At 36.3% G+C, this 24,380-nt stretch overlaps 4 protein-coding genes and 1 long non-coding RNA gene across 8 annotated transcripts in view; 4 read left to right on the top strand and 1 right to left on the bottom strand.

The window, feature by feature from the left end:
• LOC144208490 (uncharacterized) overlaps positions 1–1,698 on the top strand; it is a 59,930-nt gene extending 58,232 nt beyond the window's left edge. For all 3 annotated transcript variants that reach the window (XM_077734377.1, XM_077734376.1, XM_077734378.1), the window contains one exon: positions 1,122–1,698. In XM_077734377.1, the coding sequence (XP_077590503.1) occupies positions 1,122–1,551 (430 nt within the window). In that variant the 3' untranslated portion in view covers positions 1,552–1,698. The remainder of the gene's footprint in view (positions 1–1,121) is intronic.
• Positions 1,699–5,063: 3,365 nt separating this feature from the next.
• On the top strand, positions 5,064–7,670 carry apnl (actinoporin-like protein). Of its 2 annotated transcripts, none has more exons than XM_077734375.1 (3): positions 5,064–5,295; positions 5,692–5,803; positions 7,195–7,670. In XM_077734375.1, the coding sequence occupies exons 2-3, from the start codon at positions 5,700–5,702 to the stop codon at positions 7,631–7,633; spliced, it is 543 nt and encodes a 180-aa protein (XP_077590501.1). In that variant the 5' UTR covers positions 5,064–5,295; positions 5,692–5,699; the 3' UTR covers positions 7,634–7,670. The 2 variants fall into 2 exon arrangements, with proteins under 2 accessions (XP_077590501.1, XP_077590500.1); XM_077734374.1 differs by having other exon boundaries at positions 5,067–5,295; positions 5,695–5,803.
• Positions 7,671–10,305: 2,635 nt separating this feature from the next.
• ramp2 (receptor (G protein-coupled) activity modifying protein 2) lies at positions 10,306–19,390 on the bottom strand. Its single transcript, XM_077734373.1, has 7 exons — positions 18,470–19,390; positions 17,125–17,583; positions 16,722–16,790; positions 15,913–15,948; positions 13,736–13,768; positions 12,672–12,849; positions 10,306–11,202 (listed from the first exon to the last, which is right to left on the bottom strand). The coding sequence occupies exons 2-7, from the start codon at positions 17,195–17,197 to the stop codon at positions 10,953–10,955; spliced, it is 639 nt and encodes a 212-aa protein (XP_077590499.1). The 5' UTR covers positions 17,198–17,583; positions 18,470–19,390; the 3' UTR covers positions 10,306–10,952.
• LOC144208494 (uncharacterized) lies at positions 15,561–18,104 on the top strand. Its single transcript, XR_013328886.1, has 3 exons — positions 15,561–15,691; positions 17,275–17,358; positions 17,789–18,104. It is a non-coding gene; the product is annotated as an uncharacterized LOC144208494 (long non-coding RNA).
• ezh1 (enhancer of zeste 1 polycomb repressive complex 2 subunit) overlaps positions 19,322–24,380 on the top strand; it is a 10,127-nt gene continuing 5,068 nt past the window's right edge. Inside the window, exons 1-10 of the mRNA XM_077734381.1 lie at positions 19,322–19,644; positions 20,204–20,394; positions 20,474–20,599; positions 20,682–20,804; positions 21,484–21,601; positions 21,661–21,867; positions 22,667–22,769; positions 22,914–23,077; positions 23,868–23,959; positions 24,027–24,210. Coding sequence (XP_077590507.1) covers positions 20,221–20,394; positions 20,474–20,599; positions 20,682–20,804; positions 21,484–21,601; positions 21,661–21,867; positions 22,667–22,769; positions 22,914–23,077; positions 23,868–23,959; positions 24,027–24,210 — 1,291 coding nt within the window. The 5' untranslated portion in view covers positions 19,322–19,644; positions 20,204–20,220. The remainder of the gene's footprint in view (positions 19,645–20,203; positions 20,395–20,473; positions 20,600–20,681; positions 20,805–21,483; positions 21,602–21,660; positions 21,868–22,666; positions 22,770–22,913; positions 23,078–23,867; positions 23,960–24,026; positions 24,211–24,380) is intronic.

Below are 24,380 nucleotides of genomic sequence, written 5' to 3'. Positions count from 1 at the left end.
TTTATCGCCAAAAAACGACATAGTATAGTAAGGCTTTTTTTCGCAAAAAAACGACATAGTATAGTAAGGCTTTTTATCGCAAAAAACGACATAGTATAGTAAGGCTTTTTATCGCGAAAAAACGACATAGTATAGTAAGGCTTTTTATCGCAAAAAACGACATAGTATAGTAAGGCTTTTTTCGCAAAAAAACGACATAGTATAGTAAGGCTCTTTTTCGCAAAAAAACGACATAGTATAGTAAGGCTTTTTATCGCAAAAACGACATAGTATAGTAAGGCTTTTTATCGCCAAAAAACGACATAGTATAGTAAGGCTTTTTTTCGCAAAAAAACGACATAGTATAGTAAGGCTTTTTATCGCAAAAAACGACATAGTATAGTAAGGCTTTTTATCGCGAAAAAACGACATAGTATAGTAAGGCTTTTTATCGCAAAAAACGACATAGTATAGTAAGGCTTTTTTCGCAAAAAAACGACATAGTATAGTAAGGCTTTTTATCGCCAAAAAACGACATACTATAGTAAGGCTTTTTATCGCCAAAAAACGACAGTATAGTAAGGCTTTTTTTCGCAAAAAAACGACATAGTATAGTAAGGCTTTTTTTCGCAAAAAAACGACATAGTATAGTAAGGCTTTTTTTCCCAAAAAACGACATAGTATAGTAAGGCTTTTTATCGCAAAAAAACGACATAGTATAGTAAGGCTTTTTTTCGCAAAAAAACGACAAAGTATAGTAAGGCTTTTTATCGCCAAAAACAACATAGTATAGTAAGGCTTTTATTAGCAAAAAAACGAGACAGTATATAGTAAAGCTTTTTATCTTCAAAAACGACACAGTATAGCAAGGCTGTTAGGTAAAAACAAAGACAATTTTTTGTATAGAAAGACTTTGTATTGCAAGACAATGTATAGCAAGACAATTTTGTTGTAGTACAGGTCACTTTTCCACACAGGTGTCCACTCAGCTACCAGGTTGCTTAGGCGTTTAGTCTGTAAAAAAAAAAAATGTTTGTCAGTAAATGTGTCACAGGCTACCGTCAATAAAGAAAGAAAGAAACTTTGTACCTGAATGCATCACGATGAGCATGTCTTACAGCGTGTTTTCTTTACGTCCTCAGGGTTTACATGTCGAGCGGCTTCTGTCACCACCCGCCGCAGCCCACCGTTCGCAGCGGGCAGACGGAGCTGTGCTCCTTCGAAAAAGATGACCACACGGCCACCGGCGCGGTGGGCCTGCTGACCTACGACCTTTTCCACATGCAGAGCCGTGCTTGCTCCCACCGCATGGCCGTCATGTTCTCCGTCCCGTACGACCGCAACCTGTACAAGAACAAGCTGGCGGTGGGTATCTTGGCGACGGCGCTCGCCTGCGACGACAAGACGTACCAGCGGATGTACGACGGCAAGGATACCAGCGACTTCACCCGGGCGGACGCCAGCGGCTCCGGTCTGGTCTTCGGGACCCAGCAGGTGGACGTGAGGGCCACCATGTCTACTGTGGGCAAAGCGATCATCAAAGTGGAGTTTTACGATCAGTTGAGTCGCTAGTCAGTCAAGTTGGTCGTGGTTTTGGGTCATTTGCAGGTAATTGTAGCCAAAAAATGACAAGTTAGTTTACTGAAATTGAATTGTCGACTGGTGCCTGTGAAACATGCCTTTAATCCTTTGTCATTGATAATAAAGCTCACAATTGTTCTCATTTGTTTGTTTGTTAGACAGACAGGTGTAAATACATGTACGCATATACGTATGTATATGTATACGTACATGTACGTATATACATGCATGCATATATATACATGTGTACGTATATACATGCATATATATATACACGTGTATATATATATATACACGTGTATGTATATATATATACACGTGTATGTATATATATATACACGTGTATGTATATATATATACACGTGTATGTATATATATATACACGTGTATGTATATATATATATATATATATATATATATATATATATATATATATATATATATATATATATATATATATATATATATATATATATATATATATATATATATATATATATATATATATATATATATATATATATATATATATATATATATATATATATATATATATATATATATATATATATATATATATATATATATATATATATATATATATATATATATATATATATATATATATATATATATATATATATATATATATATATATATATATATATATATATATATATATATATATATATATATATATATATATATATATATATATATATATATATATATATATATATATATATATATATATATATATATATATATATATATATATATATATATATATATATATATATATATATATATATATATATATATATATATATATATATATATATATATATATATATATATATATATATATATATATATATATATATATATATATATATATATATATATATATATATATATATATATATATATATATATATATATATATATATATATATATATATATATATATATATATATATATATATATATATATATATATATATATATATATATATATATATATATATATATATATATATATATATATATATATATATATATATATATATATATATATATATATATATATATATATATATATATATATATATATATATATATATATATATATATATATATATATATATATATATATATATATATATATATATATATATATATATATATATATATATATATATATATATATATATATATATATATATATATATATATATATATATATATATATATATATATATATATATATATATATATATATATATATATATATATATATATATATATATATATATATATATATATATATATATATATATATATATATATATATATATATATATATATATATATATATATATATATATATATATATATATATATATATATATATATATATATATATATATATATATATATATATATATATATATATATATATATATATATATATATATATATATATATATATATATATATATATATATATATATATATATATATATATATATATATATATATATATATATATATATATATATATATATATATATATATATATATATATATATATATATATATATATATATATATATATATATATATATATATATATATATACATACACATGTATACACATACACAAAGAATAAAAAAGGATAAGTTAGTTGTTTACCTTGTAGTTAATGGTGAATGTATCCATCTGCATTTGCAGGAAAATGTCTCCAGCCCAGCCTGAAAATGACAAACGGGTGCAGGTTAAAAAAAATGTAGCCAAAAAACGACAAATAATGTGTAACATGTCTCATTGATAATAAAGTGCACAAACGTTCTCATGTTTGTCTCTGCATAAGTACATACCTATGTATGTACATACGTATGTATGTACGTATGTATATATGTATGTACATACGTACATACATACGTATGTATGTACATACGTATGTATGTACGTATGTATATATGTATGTACGTACGTACATACATACGTACGTAGGTACGTACATACATATATACATACGTACCTACGTACGTATGTATGTACATACGTACATACATACATACATACATACGCAACATACATACATACACAAAGAATAAAAAAAGGATAAGTTAGTTGTATACCTTGTAGTTAATGGCAAATGTGGCCATCTGCATAGCCATGGACATGATATAGACCGTACTGTTGATGAGACTGGGTTCAAATTCTTTATACAGGTCCGCAAACTGATCCTCTCTGTCAAAGTACAAAAGATGGAAGTTGATATTTTAGCAGCACGAGTAGACAGCTTCCGCTTTTTTGATCTTACCTGGGCGGACTTCTGCTCTGCGCTTCTTTGTAAAGGAAAACTAGACTACAGAAGTGGACGGCAAACTGCAGCAGGACCGTCAACACGGTGTAAAGGTTGAAGATGTTGGGCAATGGCCGCTCCCGTGACAGTGTTTTCAGTGGCTGAGTGAGAGGAACAAAGTGAAAATGAAAAAAATATGACACATGTGGAACAGATTTTTCTTTTCCTACTAAAGCAAAAGCTCACCTTTGACCTTGAGATGAAGAGGAAGCATCCCGCCAATAGCAAACCTTGTAAGGTGGCCTGGAAATCACTAAACTTGACCCCCTCCAAGTAAAGTACAGACTGGCTATAGGCGAGCAGGTTGAGGGCCAGGATCTTAAACATCTGCAGTGTCGTCACCAGAGTCCTTTATCAGGTGGCATACTGAACAGGACAAAAACAGATAAAAAAACAAAAGACATGCATTTCAGTGGCAGAAACACAGTCAATGTGGCATCCATATTTTGGACTCACTGCACTGAATGGAGGAGAGTTTGAAGGTGAAGGGCCCAGCTTGACGATTTGAACCTGATGGTCTTCTTCCAAGATTTGACCAATCCATTCCTGTAAAATAAAATACATTTGGACTTTATAACACAATTAAATAAAGTACCATATAGGAAAAACTCTTGCATTATGGCGTTTTGTTCACGTGAAGTTTGTGCGCATATAAGACATACTGTCAATTGAATCGTTATTTTTTTGCGACAAATATGGCTAATATGCGAGAAAATATGCTAAGTGAGTTAAGCTTTTGGACAATTGGTGTTTAGTTTTAAAGGAAAACTTCATTTGATAGATTTTTGGCCTTGGAATTCTAACATTTATAAGGTTAACCTTGTAAATTGAGACCTCCACGAACAAGGAAGGGCGAACGTTAAATCCAAAATATGATACGAACGCTGGAAAATTAGCCTCAACATGTCCCAATCTGTATAGAATGCAATAACACAGTTTTTTTGTATTACGTCAATACCTCCTGTTCAACAACCCACTAAAAACCAGACCTAAAGACCCCCAAAAAGGCCCCGCCCACCACGGTAAAGAATTCCAAAACTCGCCTCAACTCGTAGGCCTTTACAGACATTGCGCAACAACCTCGACTCACACAAAAACCAGGATAAAAAAAACGGGATACTTTAGATCCCGTATTTACTCGGGTAAAATACACACTGCAAAACTTGGGTGTGTCTCTGGTGAAAGATATATTTGCTTCCATATAATAGACGAAGGGGGTTTTGCATGACTTACTGACTGGAGGGCTGATTTACAGGGTGTTGTCCTCCACTTTAAAAAGGATAAGCTCCGCCCCCTTCAGTATTTCCTCCATTTTTCCCACTTTGGATTTGGAGTGCCTTCAGGTCGTCTGAAAAAAAAAAAGGTAAGAGATTTTTTGTTAGGTACTTTTGACTCGGTGAAGCGATTTGAGGGGCTGTGGGTTTTTTTTTTTAGTTTTTTAACTCCACTGGGGGAAGCGTAATTGAAAAGGTGGGCTTCCTAATTAGGCGACGGACGGTCAGGTCGAAGCGTTTCTCCCTCTACGCCGCACCTCGCACATCTCATTATCCGCCGCCGATCCATCATTCATAAGCGCGGGCGCTGGGCCCGGGCCTCGGAAGGTCGGCAGAACGGCGGCGGCGGAGGAGGAGCAATGTCAGCGGAGTATAGGTCAAGAAGATGTTTTAGATGGAAGCTTTTTGGAGATGATTAGGATGATGGGGGGGAGGAAAGTATGCGAAAGTACAGACTTTTCTTTACTTTTGTCACTTTTCCCCGGCAGCCGACATGACGGAATCTGCCGAAGCTGTGGCCGCCGACGTGGCGAGCAAAAGGAGCGTCACTATTGAGATCACTAATATGACCAACAACTACTGCCTCATTAACCCCAAGTAAGGATGGACAAATACGCAACAACATTGCATAGAAAAAAATGATGACTGTAAGCAATATGGTAAACCGCTAGATTAGATTATTTTAAATTAGATTAGATATCTTTAGTCATCCTGTATTTGGGAAATGTCACTGTCATTGTAGCAAGAGGTTGAGAATACAGACACAGCAAAAGACATTTTAGACATAAATAAGTAAATAATTATTAATAATAATAAGTGTGTTGCATTAAGTATACATATAAATATATATACACATATACATATGTACACATGTATACATGTACACATGTACACATGTACACATGTACACGTGTATACATGTACACGTGTACACGTGTACACGTGTACACGTGTATACATGTACACGTGTATACATGTACACATGTATACATGTACACATGTATACATGTACACATGTATACATGTACACATGTATACATGTACACATGTATACATGTACACATGTACACATGTACACATGTACACATGTACACATGTACACATGTACACATGTACACATGTACACATGTACACATGTACACATGTACACATGTACACATGTACACATGTACACATGTACTCATGTACACATGTACTCATGTACACATGTACATATATATGTATACATGTACATGTATACATATGTATACATGTACATGTATACATATGTATACATGTACATGTATACATATGTATACATGTACATGTATACATATGTATACATGTACATGTATACATATGTATACATGTACATGTATACATATGTATACATGTACATGTATACATATGTATACATGTACATGTATACATATATATGTACATGTATACATATATATGTACATGTATACATATACATATGTATACATGTCTACATATACATATACATAAGTATACATATGTATATGTATACATATGTACACCTATACCTATACATATATATACATATACATTGAAAATTGACATTCTTATAAGTTGTATTGTATATAAAAAAATATTGCAGTTTAGGGAGGAGTCAATTACAGTATGAAGGTCTTCATTTGGGGCTTCAGGGTTGGATTATTCTGCCCCTCTGTGGACAATTTGTACATAGCAACAAAGTACCATTGCATTGAATGCATGATTGGGAAAACTATAAATGATCAGAGATGAGACGTATTTGCTAAACAGACATACAATAGAAAATAAGCGCCACCAACCTGTCACTCAAGGTACTGCATTCAGAAACTATTCGGTCAAATATCACGAAAGCGGCAATTTTCTCAATGTATTTAACGAGTACGCTCGCGGGGGGAAACGCTCATACATAAATTTACGACGCAAATCCTAAAGTGAAAGTTTCCCAGGTAAGCGTTTACTCACCCCAGTCAAATCCACTAAACTCTCAACAGGGTTTACCTGGAGAACGGCGAGGCCTACAACCCACCGCAACCCACGGTGCGTCCCCAAAAGACGGAAGTATGCACCTTCACCAAATCTGGCGGTCACGCCACGGGTAGCGTGGGCGTCATGACCTACGACCTTTTCGAGCGGTCCCAGAAGGACTTCATCGAGACCGTGGCAGTCATGTTCTCGGTCCCTTGGGACTACAACCTGTACAAGAACTGGTTTGCCGTGGGTATCTACAAGAAGGGTGTCAAATGCGACAAGGACCTGTTCAAGCAAATGTACAACGAGAAAAAACAACGGGAACATGGTTTTGTTCGCGAGGAGGCTACCGGGACGGGGATCAACTATGTGGGTAACTATCTGGACGTAAAAGCTACCATGGGTCCGTTGGGTAAAGCTATTATGAAAGTGGAATTATGGGATAAGCTCTTTACGTACTAGACCATTGTACACCTTCAATAAATACGTTTTAAATCATCGTATGGCGTCTTTATATATCTCGCCCGCCTTTAAAAAGCATTTTTAAATGGCGTCTTTAGAAATGGAGATGAAAAAGCCAGGGTTAGATTACTTAATAAAAGCTTTCTGTGTGTTTGCCAGAGCTAAATATTGTATTTTAGAATGTATTTTTTTTTAGTGGAAGCATTTTGATGGCGTTGAGGTGGGAAAAACGCGGCAAAATCTGATTGGAATTTATGAATGCAAAGCGGGTTTTTTGATGGGGAAGACATGCTTTTGAAGGGGACGGTAAACATTATGATAAGCTGACAAACCTGCATGATACACAGAAAATGATTTTCTCATGAATATTTGGGGAGATAATGCGCTATAAGTTCAGAATTTTGTTATGAGAAAACAATGTTTTGAATAATGGCCTGCCATTTTGAACTGGGAGAGGTCGCCAGCGAAGAGTCGCAGAGTTTGCAAGATTGCTGTCTTGAGATAAGAGTAAATGTTGGAGACTATTTTTACTAGTAGATAGCGCCAGATTGTTGTTAGGCAATTTTATTGAGGGAGAAATATTTATTTATGTTTTTTTTCAACAGGGGTTAATGTATTTTATGATTTTTCGATTATCGGTGTCTGGTCTACATTAACTGCAATATTTGAGGGATTACTGTATACTTAAATAAAGTATATCCTAATTATTATTTTATCAATTCTCAGATTTCTATTTCTAATTTCTAATAAATTCAATTTCTAATTCTATTTCTAATCTAATTTCTAATACATTCAATTTCTAATTCTATTTCACAATTTTTCAATTATCGCGGCCATGTCTGGTCTACATTAACCGCAATATTTGACGGATTACTTTAAAAAGAACAACCTAAATATTATTTTATTAATTCCCAGACTAAGTCGCACTCCCCAAAATCTATAGAAAAAATGTTAAAATATGCATTAATTTCTCTTGCTTAACACAATAATTAGTCGACCAACTAACCTGAAACAAGCTTCAGCACCCCCACCACCCTCATTAGAATAAAATGCCTCATTACCCTTGAAAATCCTTTAAATTAAACGACCCTTGAAAATCCTTTAAATTAAACGCAGTCAACTATGAACAAGCAACAATCAACGTCAGGGGGAAAGTGTTATAGACCAAATATTACAATGATGCCTTCATTATTTACTTAAACTATGTAATTAAAGAATTATAACTGATTGGACGTCAATTACCGACTGACTTCGGCTCGAAAATATCGAAGGGAATGAGACATACTGAGCGGTTAAGCAGCGATCCAATCAAAACTTCGCTTTCATCCTGTATAAGAAAACATTGCGAGAAAGAAGCTTTCATTTATTTGCTCAGCATTGCTGATATTTAAGCTGCAGATGATTTGTTATGCTTTGCGTTCTATAAATGTGGGAAAATCACAGTATTCAGTATTCAAGGTAAGATGGATGTGGGATTTTACCATATGGGATTTTTCTTATTTTTTTTTTTTTTAGATAAACAGTAATTGAGAGTTGATCCAAGCCAATATGTTCTTAAGCCTCAATGCGGAGACCAACGATAATATTATTGTTGTTTGCCGGCTCATGCGTAAATATAAACGTATGGCTACAAAAAAAGAGGAAAAAAGCATTCAATACAGAAATTGGGGCAATAAAAAAGGGTGAAGTTGAGTTCTTCCTAAATTGGATGCTTTCAGCATTTAAAAAGCTATACAACACTGCCACCTATAGGTCGAATTGGTCTACAAAGGAAAAAAACTAACATTGGAATAATTAACATTTTTTGTTTATATGTATAGATGGACATGTATTATTTTCTATTCAACGATAATAAATTACATTTATTTAATGATTATTGCTAATAGTTCATAAAATATTTTACATAACACTTTCTATATTATCATAATATTTTGTTTTTATTTTAGTTATCAGCAATTGGTCAATTTTAAAATTAAATAAGAATATTTTATCATCGCTTTTAATTTGAAGGCACTTTTTAATGAAAGCAACAGTACCCTAATCTTTTATTTTTAAATTTTTATTTTCTATGCCCTAACCTCTTGACCTCCGACCCCTAGGGGGCCACGGCGGGAGGCCCCGATTACGGACGCCCCCCGAGAGGTTTCCGAGCCAAAAGTTCGGCACCCCACGCAAGCGCAGCTGTGCAACGTTGTGCAAACTCTAAATCATCTGGTCCGGTTCATCCAAAATACACTCTAGGGACGCACATATGGGATTACGAGTATTTTTATAAACTCATTTATACTACCTATACACTTAAACAACAACTATTAAGAAACAATACATTTTATAACCAATAGGGGGCGATGTTTACTCATATTGCACGCAAAAATAAGTTAAGATGGTTTAGAGTAGACGTTAACTACCACCAAATATAGATATTAAATATACACCATTTACTAGTTTTATTGCATATTTACATGGTATTATTTAAGAAAACTCACCTGAAAATACTCACCATTTTGCACTGTGAAATGATTAAACATTACGAGTATAAATCTCATAATTAAGTTGTCAAACCTGCTGAATAAATCAACTTTTTACCGATTTAGAAACTTAGAAAAGACGCCAAAACCCCCCAAATTAGTTTAAACGATGACCACAACCAATCAACTAGTCACACTTAGATATAAACGTTAAAAATGTTTGTAATGATAACAGTACATTTTGTAGTTTCAACTCAAAAATCTACAAAAATCACAGAATAACACCATAAATAAAAAAATCCATCGTAAAGCACTATGCTTTTTCTCGTCATTCCAACTAGGCGAAACACTACGTATACCTTAAGTTTCCTGTCACTAAAACAACGTCAAATATAATTCAAATCCCCTGAGGAGGAAATGGCGTTTTTCCAAGTAGACAATAGCAGGAAAGAAGGAAGCTCCTCCCACCATTCCATCCGACACCCCCAAACCGGCCGAGTCAAAAATGTCTATCTCAACCATGCAAGCTCGAAACGCTTTTGTCAAAAAAAAAATATCACGTTTTTCTCCTGATTGGCTTCATATTAAATTGCCTTTCGTCGACGTCCAATAAGATGTGGGTTGCCAGGTAGAATGGAGATGGTTAGTAACAGGATCCGTTTCATGGAGTAACTTGGGTTAGCTGGTTATTTAAAAGGATTCTACTTCTAAAAAAGTGCTTTTTTCGTCATTAAGGAGCATTAAATAGAGACATTTTAGCTCCTCTATTTTTTTGGTATGGAATCCTGTAATGTTGTACTTCAAGTGTCTGGTGCCCACAAAACCTGATCTGGCCGGTTTCTCCAAGAAGATCAAGAGCTCCCGTCTCCATTCTTGGTCTTGAGGACCACTAGACTGACCATAACGGGGATGAGCAGGATGGGCGTGATGACCAGGGCGAAGACGATGGGTGGCGCCGGGTCGCTGAGCTCTTCCGTGGGGCAGTCCTTGAAAAATCGCTGGTGGATGTCCACAAAGGTTTGTTCCACCAGAGGGTTGGGCCACCAGATCTCCAGGCAGTCGGAGATAGTCTCGGTGCAGAGGCTCAAGCTGCTGTACAACCTATTGAAAGGCAACGGCAGGTTGTTTTTTGTTGCCTCAAGGGTTGACTGTGGATTTGACCTTTATCCATTTCTTTGCTGGCTTTCCTGAAAATGCTGCCACTCCTTGTCAAACTCCTCCCTGGTCACTGTCGAGGTGTGCGCCATAACGAGCGGAAATGCTTTCTCTTTACGTATACAGTGGTACCTCGACATCGTGGCTGGACTTTTGGTCGCCGGGCTTTTGGTCCCTTTTGGTCTCCGGTCAAATGTACTTAGATATTAAACAGGGCTTAGATATTAAACAGTACTTAGATATTAAACGGTACTTAGGTATTAAACGGTACTTGGATAGTAAACGGTACTTGGATATTAAACAGTACTTAGATATTAAACAGTACTTAGATATTAAACAGTACTTAGATATTAAACAGTACTTAGATAATAAACAGTACTTAGATATTAGAGTACTTCGATATTAAACAGTACTTAGATATTAAACAGTACTTAGATAATAGACAGTACTTAGATATTAGATAGTACTTAGATATTAAACAGTACTTAGATATTAAACAGTACTTAGATATTAAATAGTACTTAGATATTAAACAGTACTTAGATATTAAACAGTACTTAAATATTAAACAGTATTTAGATATTAAACTATATCTTAGATATTAAACAGTATACTTAGATATTAAACTATATCTTAGATATTAAACAGTACTTAGATATTAAACAGTACTCAAATATTAAACAGTACTTAAATATTAAACAGTACTTAGATATTAAACAGTACTCAGATATTAAACAGTACTTAAATATTAAACAGTACTTAGATATGAAACAGTATTTAGATATTAAACAATACTAGGATATTAAACTCTCTCTTAGATATTAAACTCTCTCTCTCATGAATATAATTTTGAGAGCTGGTTTCAACAGTAAACTTTGACCGGTGACCAAAGGGGACCAAAAGACCGGCGACCAACCGACGCAGATCGCAACGCTCCCGTTTTTTGAAGTTTATGGACGACATGGTAGTTAAATAAGATAGATTCCCGGGATTGGCTGAAGAGCGCAAATACGTACCGTTTAAGATTAAAAATTTCAACTAATTTTTTTCCCGCATGGTGCATGCTTAGCCCGATGATTTTTAGTCGCACGAAAATAGCATTTTGGAACTTTTAATAACACAACTATTTAAAGCTGGCGCAAATCTACAGTTGAATTACTTTGCTGTTTATATTTAGCACAGATTTTTAAAAAAAGTTTACTCACATAAAAATAAAAATACTGAAATGCTTCACAGTTTTCTGTATGGATTTCAACAGTTTGCCAGGGTTTGAATCCTGGACTTACTTAGAAGGAAGGCTGTACTCAAGCTTCTTGAGTGGGCCATATTTAATGATATTCATATATTTTGGCCTAGTCCTAGTTTAGTGGCTTAAAGATATAAAGTAACGACACATGGTGGTAAAGTTGACTCACCCGCTCACGTTGCTCCAAGCGCACCAGTCGCTGGCATTCATGGTCGCCATGGCGACCTCAAAGTTGCAAAGGCACATGCTGTCAAAGAGTGCGTACAGGCATTCCATGTTGGGGCCGCCGAAAAAAACATGGCACTGCGCCTGGACGATCGAACAGTTGATGCTGCTCGGTGCGCAAGCTGAAAGATCAGATGACAGAATTGGATTAGATTGACAGTCAATTGGATTTTTTTTTAAAGATGAGGATGGTGATAAAAGCCAGAATTTGACTATTTAAAAAAAACTGTTTGGGTTACCATCAATGTGACGCTAGTTTTTTTTCTCTATAGGAAATGATGGTAAGATTTTTTAAAGGGTGGATTGTAAAAATATGTTTTTATAACCTGATTGTAGTCTTCTGTTTAATGAATTAACGTGGAAGAATTATCAAAACATACCTTCATGTGGGCTGGACCATTTTAGATATAATATTTAGATGTTTTTTGATATAAATGGATTAAAAGAACTGGTATAAAAGCCCTGAATATTCATTTTTTTATAGATCTAAAACAATGTTTATTTTTTATATATATATATAAATAGGTTTTACAAAATGATTTTTGGACTAAAAACAGAAAAAAATGGTAAAAAAATTATGATTATCGATTTTAAAAGGGGGAAAATCAGGAAATTTAATATACATTTATACTCTTCATTTGAATTTGATCCTAAAACAGAAAGTCGGCACTCATGATTGACTTTTCCGGACCGCACACAATGATGCGGCGGGCCAGATTTGGCCCCCGGGCCGCCACTTTGACACCCGTCCCTTATATTAATCTAAAAACAGCCCATGTCAAAAAAAAAAAAAAGTTTGGACACCCCTTAAGCTTACTAAAACCATACCTCCCAAAAAATTAACAATAAATAACATTTAACCTCCACAGTGTCAATGCAGGTTCAATGTGGGGGGCGGAGTCTTAACTTGTAACAACCATTGATTGACAGATATTGTGTGACATAAAGCATTTTTCTACAGTGATGTTATGACTTAATGCAGGTGTAAAAAAAAATAATTCCACATACCTATTTGGGAAGGCATATCTCCGAATGTCGCATCTGAAAAAAAAAGTTACAAAAAAGTCAGGTTAGTAAAAAGAAAAAGTGCCATGTGTACATAAATGCAGCTTCATGTGTTCTACAGGAAGACATCTGCATCTGGAAAAGAAAGGGGAAGTACACACACACATATCCACACACACACACACACACACACATTTCCACACACACTCACCATAGAGAAAGGAGAAAAAGAGCCAAATAAAAGCGAGCGCTCCCTTCATGTCAGAATCAATGAATCACGGCGACTCCCCCCTTGTACGAAGACGCCGAAGCGCACCGAGGCATAACAGGCGACGCGGCGTGAAAGCTGGCGGACTAACGGAGAGCCGTTCCGGTCCGAGTCCGGTCCGGCCCCTATCTTTATCCAGATGTTCCCCTCAAAATCAGCAGCGCCTCGGCGGCAGCTCTTCCCGTCTCCGAGTGGAGCTTCCCTGGGACGATCCTGCCTTCTGGAAAAGGGGGGGTGTGGTGTGGTGGAGGCAACTCAACTATTGTCCTCTCTATTCTCCCCCCCCCAAAATAAAAAAAAAAAGAGGGGAGCACACCCAAAGCGAGTTGGGCTGGACTGACATCTGAAAACTCTTTAGTCTTCAACTCTTGTTCTGCTTTTTAGTCTCCGTTTTCTCTGAGTGGAAGGAAGGCCTGGCCAGACTCTCAGCATGTGATTTATTTGCCTTTTTTTTCTCTTTCTTTTCTCGCTGCCTCTGCCAAATAGGAAACATAAGCAAACATTTGAAGATTCTCAGAGGCTAGATGGGAAAATGCCATGGTGTAGGCGGCCAATATCGATATTTGGCTTTGTTTTGAGTACAAATGAGAGGCAAATTAACACGTGAGGCGAAACTACGGGTGTATTGGCGCATTTAGACATGTATCATGGGGTTGCCAGATTGGGCAATTCAAAGTTTTAGAGTGGTACAATTAAATTATTTAATTCCTGGGCGCTATTAGAAAGTTGGCGTGAGCCATTTGAACTATTTTTAGCATTTTAAACGGGTTTTTTAATGGGATTGGCTTGATTATTTAAATCAAGGGTGTCAGACTGTTGGTTCGCGGGCCGCTTTAACGCCAACTCGATTTTATGTGGGCCGGACCATTTTAGATATAATATTTAGATTTTTTTTATTTTTATAAATGGATTAAATGGACTGGATTAAAGTCCCTGAATATTCAATTTTTTATAGATCTAAAACAATGTTTATTTTAGCTTTTTTAAATATATTTTTACATTTTACAAAAATATTTTTGAACTAAAAATATTTAGATTTTTTTAATAATTGGATGAAAATAACTGGATTAAAGTCCCTGAATATTCAGTTTTTTATAGATCTAAAACAATGTTTATTTTAGCTTTTTATAGATATTTTTAGATTTTACAAAATGATTTTTAAACAAAAAACTGAAAAAATGATAAAAAAAATTACTTATTGATTTTAAAAGGGGAAAATCAGAAAATGTAATATACATCTATACTTTTTATTTTAATTTGATCCTAAAATAGAAAGTCAGCACTCATGATTTACTTTCTCAGACCGCCCAAAATGCGTCGGCGGACCAGATTTGGCCCCCGGGCCACCACTTTGACACCTACAATTTAAATGGTAAACTTCAGAGGATTATTTAGATACCTGATAAGCAAACAGTACAAGACTTCTTCCCAGTACTTTAAATATCAGGAGAAGTATCTTACTCTTGACATCTGCTTTCCTGAAGCGCTTTCTGATTTAGTAATGACATCAGGAAGTATCTTTTCTGGAAGGGGGCGGAGCTACAATGGGGGGAGTTGGCAAGGAGATGGTGGGAGTTGATGAGGAACAGCAAAGGGGCGCCGCTCGCAAACTCGCACGGGTTTCACAACACAGTGTGCACCAAAAAGTGGGGGCCCCAAAAGTGAGGAGAAAATCCAGGAAGTCATGGCAGGTGGGGCACATTTTTTTTTTTTTTGTGAACCTTTCACCGACCGGGAGTTTGTTTTGGACGTGATTTAAAAACGCACGCAAACTTTGGCTCAGGAAGGCGACGCCAAATATTCCCTGGCGGGTGGAAGACGGACACACACACGCGCAATGACGGTCCTTCAAAACATGTCGTGTGTGTGAGAATATGAATATGAAATTAGTGTGAATTAAAGAGGTACTTACTGGAAGCCATGTTGATCGTTTCGGTGGAGTAATATGCTGTAAAATGAAATAAAAAAATGTCAGTTAGACAAAAAAATGTACAAAAAGTGCGAGGAAAGTAACATTTTTTTTATATGGATACAAAATATTACTACTATAGTGACTTTTTATTGAATAGTAATAATGATAATAATGCCTTTATAAACCTGGTGGGCCGCCAGGCTTATTTCCTTCTAGCATCATTATAAGGCTAAAACAGAGCTATAAAAGAAAGTATATTAATTTAAAATTATTTTAGCTGTGTTGGTGATACATTTGAGCATGAAATTGGAGAATAGTTCTGATAATTTAGTGGAGTATATTTTATAGTAGTACACACGTGTCATACTAAAACAGTGCTAAAAAAAGAAAGTATATTAATTTTAAAATATTTTAGCTGTGTTGGTGATATATTTGAGCATGTAATGGCAACATGAAATTGGAAAATATGTAATTTAGTGAAGTATAAGTTATAGTAGTACACAGTACAACTTTGTAAAACATGCCTGTTTGTTGACTTTGCAGTTTTTGAGTTAAGAGCCAATCTGGCTAAATTATGCATTATTTTACAAGCAAAAGTTATTTACAAATATTGTGTTACCTAATTTAAATATTCAAAAAATATTATTTAGTATAAAAAACTATTGTGATACAATTAATTTCATAAAAAGCTCATTTTAAAAATGTTTTTTAAGGAGGTAATTGGTAATTGTATCATACTAATTCATGATTTACTCCTGAAAAGTCACTCTAGGATTACTCTTTTTAATTTAAAATAAAAATATTCCTACCTGCTGTAGTAGCCGACTGTACAGATAACTTTTCATCCACTAGACAACACACAGATGAAAATGAGGCTGCTGAAATGAGAAAAAACAAAAACAAAACTATCAGTATTGAAATTGATACTGTTATGCTTTTCTATGGCTTGAAAAAGTGGAACAAATAAAAAAACATCATTGACCAAAAGACCATTTTTATCGACATCATTCCTGGATTTCGCAAACAAAAATAAACGACCTCAAAAAACACCCAAAAAATAAAAAAACACAACTCCATGTAATCCATCAATTACTATATTAAACTCCAACAATTTCTAGCTATACTCCAGTACCACAACTACTCAAAAAAGGAGTCCTAAAGTTAATAAATCAATGTACTAAATAAAAAAAAACATTAAAACAGCGTACTTACCACCCAGAAGAAGAAAGCAGACAGCAAAGATGAGGGAACGCCTGTTGTAAGAAGAAGCCATGTTGCCCAACATCTTCGGTCCTTCTACCACTTGGAAGCAAGCAGGGGGGTTACATATCCCTTCTTTTTTTTTCTTTCTTTCTTTAACAGGAAGGCTCCATAAAATAACAGGAAAGCCACGTTTCCTAGGATGGGCGTTTTTCCTCCCCAAGAGGACAGAGAGGCTGCGATAAGGTAGTAGTATCGCCGCTACTGATGTCGCACCATCTTTTCAGTTTTGGCCAGATGGGGGGAGAATGAAGTGCTCCATCTCTGGCAACATAAGCCATCTGAATGGGTTGCCTATCAAAAATATCCAGGATTTTTTTCAACTTGGCCATGTTGTGCCTATTAGATGGTATCCTATCTTCTTTTTGGGCATTTTTTCCATATTGTATTCACTGGTTGTCATCTTGTTTCCTAAAAGTCAAAGCAAAACATATATTTTTGTTAATATTCAGCAATTTAAATGCATTCAAAAACTAACCCTACACATGACATAATGTTCCCATCCAGGAAATCAAAATGATGTCTCATATTTCTATTAGCATGACTTCAAACTGTCATAATATAGTAAATATAGAAAGTGCGTTGACTATAGAGCATTCCATAAACCCCGTTACAGACTCCCCAAAGCAACTCGTCGGGTTGAGATTAAGTGCAATCAAAACTTCCTGCTGATAAGACCTCCATGTTTGGATGCTGATCGTCCTGTTGGGTTTTTGCTTTTGTTTGACAGTTCCTTAACAAAACAGTGTGCATACTTGGAATCATGATGGAGTAATTACGCAAAAAGGAATGCATGAAAGTCTAAAACATAACAACAGGCAAATGTTACGTTAGCTTAGCATGACAGTTGTCTTAACTATGCCAATTTGTGTAAAACCCATTATATTGGGCATGAATGGTTTGGGCAAACTGTAAAATAATTTGAGACTCAACAGCGCCCTCCTATGTGACGTTTAGGAACTGCCCATAGCGAGCCTCCTACCCTACGAATAAAAAAAAACTGATTGTATACAAACAAAATTGTCGCCGACTACTTTGATTTCCCATAAAATGTTCATATACGCTTTAGTTTGCATGCAATCGACATTTTATGTTATTGTAGACACATTGTTGCGAGACGTATTTTCGTTAAAAGTTCCGTTTCACACATTTGCATCGTCATATATATTTTCTTTATTTTGTAAATATTGGCGTGTCTGGTTGATATTTAGACGGATGGATGGTTTATGTTCAGTTTGAATTGTACACAATAATGATTTTGACGTGAGAAATGATGTCGAACACAACTTTTACTTGCCTTTAAAAAAACAGCGTGCTTCAATGGTGTTACAGGCAAAGTGGTCCCCAAACACGACGAGGACACTTTTTTTCAGTTCCGGGAGGGCGGAACCATTTGGATATTTGCGTCAGGGGTGTTTAGTGGATGTATTTGTGAAAACATTATTTTTGGGAGAATGTTTTAATACATCAACTGTTATTAATAAAAATATTTGTATTTAGTATTTAAGTTGGCGATAAAAGTTGCAGGTTATATTCGGTTATGGGCAAACGGGTACAACATTAGTGGTGCATTCCATTACGTATGAACGATTTAGTTATTAGACTGTTATATTTAGTTTAGTTGTTAAATTTGGCACTGTTGTTAAGAGAACACGTAATTTGAAGGATATAATTTCTGGTCAACTACATTTTAAATTATTTAACAAACAAGTCCCTCTGCGAATTTCTGGGTAATGCGTAATGCATTATGGTGAAATTAGGAAATTATATTCAAATTAATCACTTTTCACATTTCAGACATAAATTTGAATTATCCGTAATGTACATCAAGGTACCATTGTCCTGAAAAGACCTATACGTCGAATCTATTCAGTCCAAACGGAAAATGACATAACCTGCCCCCTAAAGGACGACCGCAGAACAAGTGTACTATTTTGACGACCTCCAGAAGCGACTATTGGATCCCACCCAACTTTTTCGAATCGATTGCATATAATTAGCCATTCATTTCGTCTTTCTCACCCTGCTTGAAAATACGCATTGATTTCATAAACAATCATCTCTAAATGTCCACGTCATAGTGATCACCGGCATTAAAAGAGTCAAGCTGCCCCTCTCACGACACTTCCTCCGTTCCCCAGACGGCTCACTGCAAATTTCGCCATAAAATCTCCTCCCCTGACCTCGCAAATACGTCAGCGTGCCGCCGCCAAGTGCGCAGCTCCGTGGACGCCCCCCCCCCCCCCGTCTCCCCCCCACACCCTCCACGCCCCCCGCCCCACGACAACAAGGTTAGCCCGCAGCAGCATGTCCCCGCCGCTCAGCAGCAGCAACCGCCGCCGCCGAGGAATCGCTCCGACATCCAACGGTCGTCATGCGGACGCCGCCGTGTCTGCGTCACATCCATAAAGCGAATCCACGCGGGATCGCCTATCAAAATCCTTCGGGCCACTGACACGCAAGGATTTAAAGGTATGTGACGATGACGGTGGACGATGTCCAGGTGAAAAAGGGGGGGAGTGGGGGGCATATGACGCAGATGTTGGATGTTGCGCAGCTCATTTTCACGCAACTTAAAAGCACGAAAAGCAAGCACACGCACTACGCACTTTTCTTCGGACCGTGGCACGCCCACTCGAGACCACCGTGGGTGTGTACTCGTCGAAGCAACGTGCTCCCCGTGACTCAACGTTTGGCAAGCGAACAGACGACGGTGAATTGACTTTTAAAGGCGTTTGTAGATTTTTTAAAAATGGATACGATGGGTTATTTTACCTCTTGAGATTGGTTTGGTTTGTCGCCACAGGAGGGCACTGTTTCGCAGAAAAGTAGGAGTTAAAAGCGGAACATTGACGCAATAGGCAACGGGACAGTTTATTAGGGACTTTAGATTGCAAAAGAGCATTAGGATTTTTCGGCTGTTAGTTTACTGCGCCAGATTCGACAAATTGGACGTCTATCCACGTCAATACTACTGAAATATCCAAAATGAGTGAATGAGTTGACCAGAAATACTAATGATTTATCACAGGATCTAATCAAAACGCCATGGAGATAAGCAGTGGCGAAGCTTCAATCCCGACCGCCGCGCCCACCCCAAAACCGCCGCCGTCCGCCTACCTGGGCGCCCAGCACAGTCTTCTGGAGTGGCGTCGGAGGGTCAGGTCCGAGTATATGCGTCTTCGCCAGCTGAAGCGCCTGAAGAAAGCAGAAGAGGTCAAGGTAGGGGTCAAAACAACAACAAAAATACTAAATACTGGTTTGTTTTAAATGTTTGTTTGTTTTGGCTCACCGTTTCCAGGCCGTGTTTATGTCCAACCGCCTTAAAATTGAAAAGCAGACGGATATCCGCAATGAGGAATGGTCCAAGTTGAGGGTCCAGGCGGTACCCTTGTCCAGTTTGGGGGGCCCTGTTGCAGGAAAGAAGGTACAAATATTCATACAATGTTGTGATTTTTTTGTCAATGAGTTTTTCCACAACCAAAACAAAAAAAATGTCTTCCTACCAGTTGTGCACCGTCGAATCAGGCTTCCCAGGGTTCAAAGGTCAAGCCGTTGCCATGAGACCCCTATCGACGGTGACGGGAATCCCCTTCATGTACTCCTGGTCGCCATTGCAGCACAACTTTATGGTAAAAAAAACACAAAAAATATGATATTTTTAATAGAATAATAACACAGTAAAGACAAGACATTCATAAATATGGACATACAATTTTTTGGGGCATGTAAGCTTAAAATATTGACCCGATATCGACAAATATGTTATTAAAGATTGCTTGTAATGGTTAAGCACACATAGGACATTTTTAATGGGTACAGGTCAAAGGTCGCAAGCATCAAACACACCTTAATTTAGTCATTGTGATATTATTAGATGGCACTGCTCGGCTCACATGGATTAAAAATAAAGCATCACATGATTAGGCCTAAAAATAGACACTTCCTTATTCTGATTAGAGCAGAGGTGCCAAAGTGGTGGCCCGGGGGCCAAATCTGGCCCGCCGCATCATTTTGTGCGGCCCGAGAAAGTAAATCACGAGTGCCAATTTTGTTTTAGGATCAAATTAAAGTTAAGAGTATAGATATATTTTACATTTCCTGATTTACTCTCTTTTAAATCAATAATTGTCATTTTTTTAATCAATTTTTTCTGTGTTTTTAGTTCAAAAAATAATTTTGTAAAATCTAAAAGTATATTTAAAAAAAGCTCAAATAAACATTGTTTTAGATTTATAAAAAACTAAATATTTAGGGCTTTTAATGTATTTATAAAAAAAAAAATCTAAATATGATAAAAATGGTTTTAAGGTGGAGGATGAGACGTTCCTGCATAACATTCCCTACATGGGCGACGAGGTTCTGGAACAAGATGAAGCCTTCCTGGAGGAATTGATTGACAACTATGATGGCGTCCATGGTGACAGAGGTGCGTATATATTTTTTTTCTTTTCTTCCCCAACTATTTTAAAATCCATGGCCTTCTAGAAGGCGGCTTCATCAACGACGAGATTTTCAAGGAGCTGGTAGAAGCCCTGAGTTTATACTCGGACCAAGAGGAAGACGAAGATGAAGAAACAGCGATGGCGGCGCCCACCGAAAAGAAGGAAGAAGAACGAGCGACCAGGCGGAGCTCAGCCGATGAGGAGACCAAAGCGCCGTTCATCCGGAGGAAGAGGAGGAGTTTCGTAGAGGGTGAGTGTGGCTAGACTTTGATAGGCATGTAACAAGGTCGCCATTGTGTGACCGGTCAGCGTGTCATCTTCTCTTGACCGTTGTTTACATGCGGTAAACGTAACCTGAAGTTCATTTCTGTTTGGAAAATAAATACATGTTCTGAAAAGATGGAAGTCAGAAAAAAATAGGAGGAGAATAGTACAAGGAAATGCAGAATTAGGTCAATGTTTGTAATGCTATTTTTAAAAGTGCTAGGCAGTACAAGCATGTTTTTTTTAGGTCAAAAACACAGTTTTCTGTAACAAAAGTATTTTAATAGTGTACTAAATTGTCTTAAAATAGTTTTTTTTTTGTTTGGAAGACTACATAAAATAGATAAGCAACTCGCAAAGTAGTATTTTGTTAAGGAATTTCTTAATTAGTACTAACTGTAAAAAAATCCAATAGTGTACAGTAGTATTAAACATATTTACAGAGTATTTTAATGCCAACAAACATTAATTTTACAATCCTATATTATTATGTTCATATTTAAACTGCATAATATAACAAATTAATAAAATATCATACTTAATATTTTATACAAACTCTCTTTTAAGGTCAAGTAACTATTTTTGATCATTAATTCAAAAAAAAAAAACCATCCAATTAATCTAAACTGGTAAAACTGGCCTTAAAACTATCACTCAAAACAAATTGACCAATTACATGCAAAATTAAGTACATTTATTTAAAAATCTTTCCATACTAGACTCTCCCAATCCCAATTACCCATATAAAATCCACTATATTAATTCCCCATGTATTTTCTACACAGCACGGGACCCATCCGGTATCCGCAAGATCCCTAGCGACAAAATCTTCACCGCCATCGCCTCCATGTTCCCTTACAAGGGCACCACGGAGGAACTGAAAGAAAAGTAAGACAAAAAAAACACAAAAACGAAACAAAACAAAGCATCTCAATGGCCCCAATGCCAAATGGGTTCGTTGCTTAGCGTTAGCTATGAAGAGCCAAGCATTTTGGGAGCCTCTTACTGGCTATTTTCGCCCCACCACGCTAGGTACAAGGACCTCCTAGAACCAGGCCGTCCAATCAAGACGCCGTCCCTCTGCACGCCAAACCTGGATGGACCTTTCGCCAAGTCGGTTCAGAGAGAACAGTCGCTTCATTCCTTCCACACGCTCTTCTGCAGGCGATGCTTCAAATACGACTGCTTTCTTCATCGTAGGTTTTGTCGAGTTGGGGGTGTCAAACTCACTTTTGGGTGTCTGGGGGCCATGTTTATGACAAGGATGTCTCATATGGGTTGGAGCAATTTATTTTTGGGCCGAAATTAATGAGTTGCCTGCAGTTATGGTGCAAGATGTCTGTTTTGACGGATAAGGGGTGAATTAATGGACTTTAATTAAATTATTGGATGCTGTTGAAGGCTAAGGAATTGAGAAAAGTGCAGTACAGTAATCCCTCGATTATCACGACTTTACTTATCACGATTTTTTTCTGCTATTTAGTTTATGGAAAAATATAATGTTTTAAAGTTCATAAAAATGTTAAAATCTCATTTTCTACCAAGTCTGAAGTAAAAAATAATTTAAATCATTATTAATTATTTTTTTAAGTTCATAAAAATGTGAAAGTCGTTTTCTACCAAGGCTGAACAAAAAAATAAATCAAAACATTATTATTAATTTTTTAAAGTTCATAAAAATGTAAAAAATCCACGCTGAAACCTCATAATAGGACTTGCCACTGAAAAAAAGTTATAATAGTTATATTACTTCGCAAATTTTCGATAATCGTGGCCATCTTTGGTCTACCGTGATATTCGAGGGATTACTGTAGTGTACACAATTTGATTCTATTTGGTACACTACAAATGAGCTCTAAACCCATGGGCCAAATTGGACCCCTTAGCGGGCCACGTTTCGGCCCACGGACCCCATGTTTGACACCACTGCTCTCGAAAATTTCCATTTCTCAATTCTATCTGGCTGAAAAATCTGTTTCCATCTAGCTTTCCACGCGACACCCAACGTCTACAAAAGGAAGAGCAAGGAAATCCGAATGGAGACGGATCCGTGCGGCGCCGACTGTTTCTTGTTGCAGGTGCGCCTTTTTTGTTGGATTTTCTGGCCGCCGTCGGTCACTCATTCAAGTGTATTCCGGGGTGAAGGAAGGGGCCAAAGAATTCGTGGAACGGAACATGCTGCGCTCGCGGAGGTTTCGGAAACGGCGCCGACAGCAGCCACCGCCGCCGCAGCAGCAACAGCAACCGCGACCAGTCGGCGCCGGACCGTCGGGATTCGCCGAGGAAAGCAAAGATGGAGAAAGCGACCGCGAGACGACATCATCCTCAGGTAGATCAGGATTTTAAAGAAATAAATCTGATAGCTAAATATTTTTTATATTCTCATAGAAAATGGTTTGGCTAACTGTTGCTAGGCAGAATACTTGGGCGGAATGATAGCTAAATATGTATTTTTTATATTCTCATAGAAAGCGGTTTAACTAATTGTTGCTAGGTGGA

The sequence above is a fragment of the Stigmatopora nigra genome, chromosome 15, assembly GCF_051989575.1.
Source record: "Stigmatopora nigra isolate UIUO_SnigA chromosome 15, RoL_Snig_1.1, whole genome shotgun sequence".
In the NCBI taxonomy this organism is placed as follows: Eukaryota; Metazoa; Chordata; class Actinopteri; order Syngnathiformes; family Syngnathidae; genus Stigmatopora; species Stigmatopora nigra.
The sequence above is the reverse complement of the archived record's forward strand: the minus strand, read 5'-3'. Positions and strand labels throughout refer to the sequence as shown.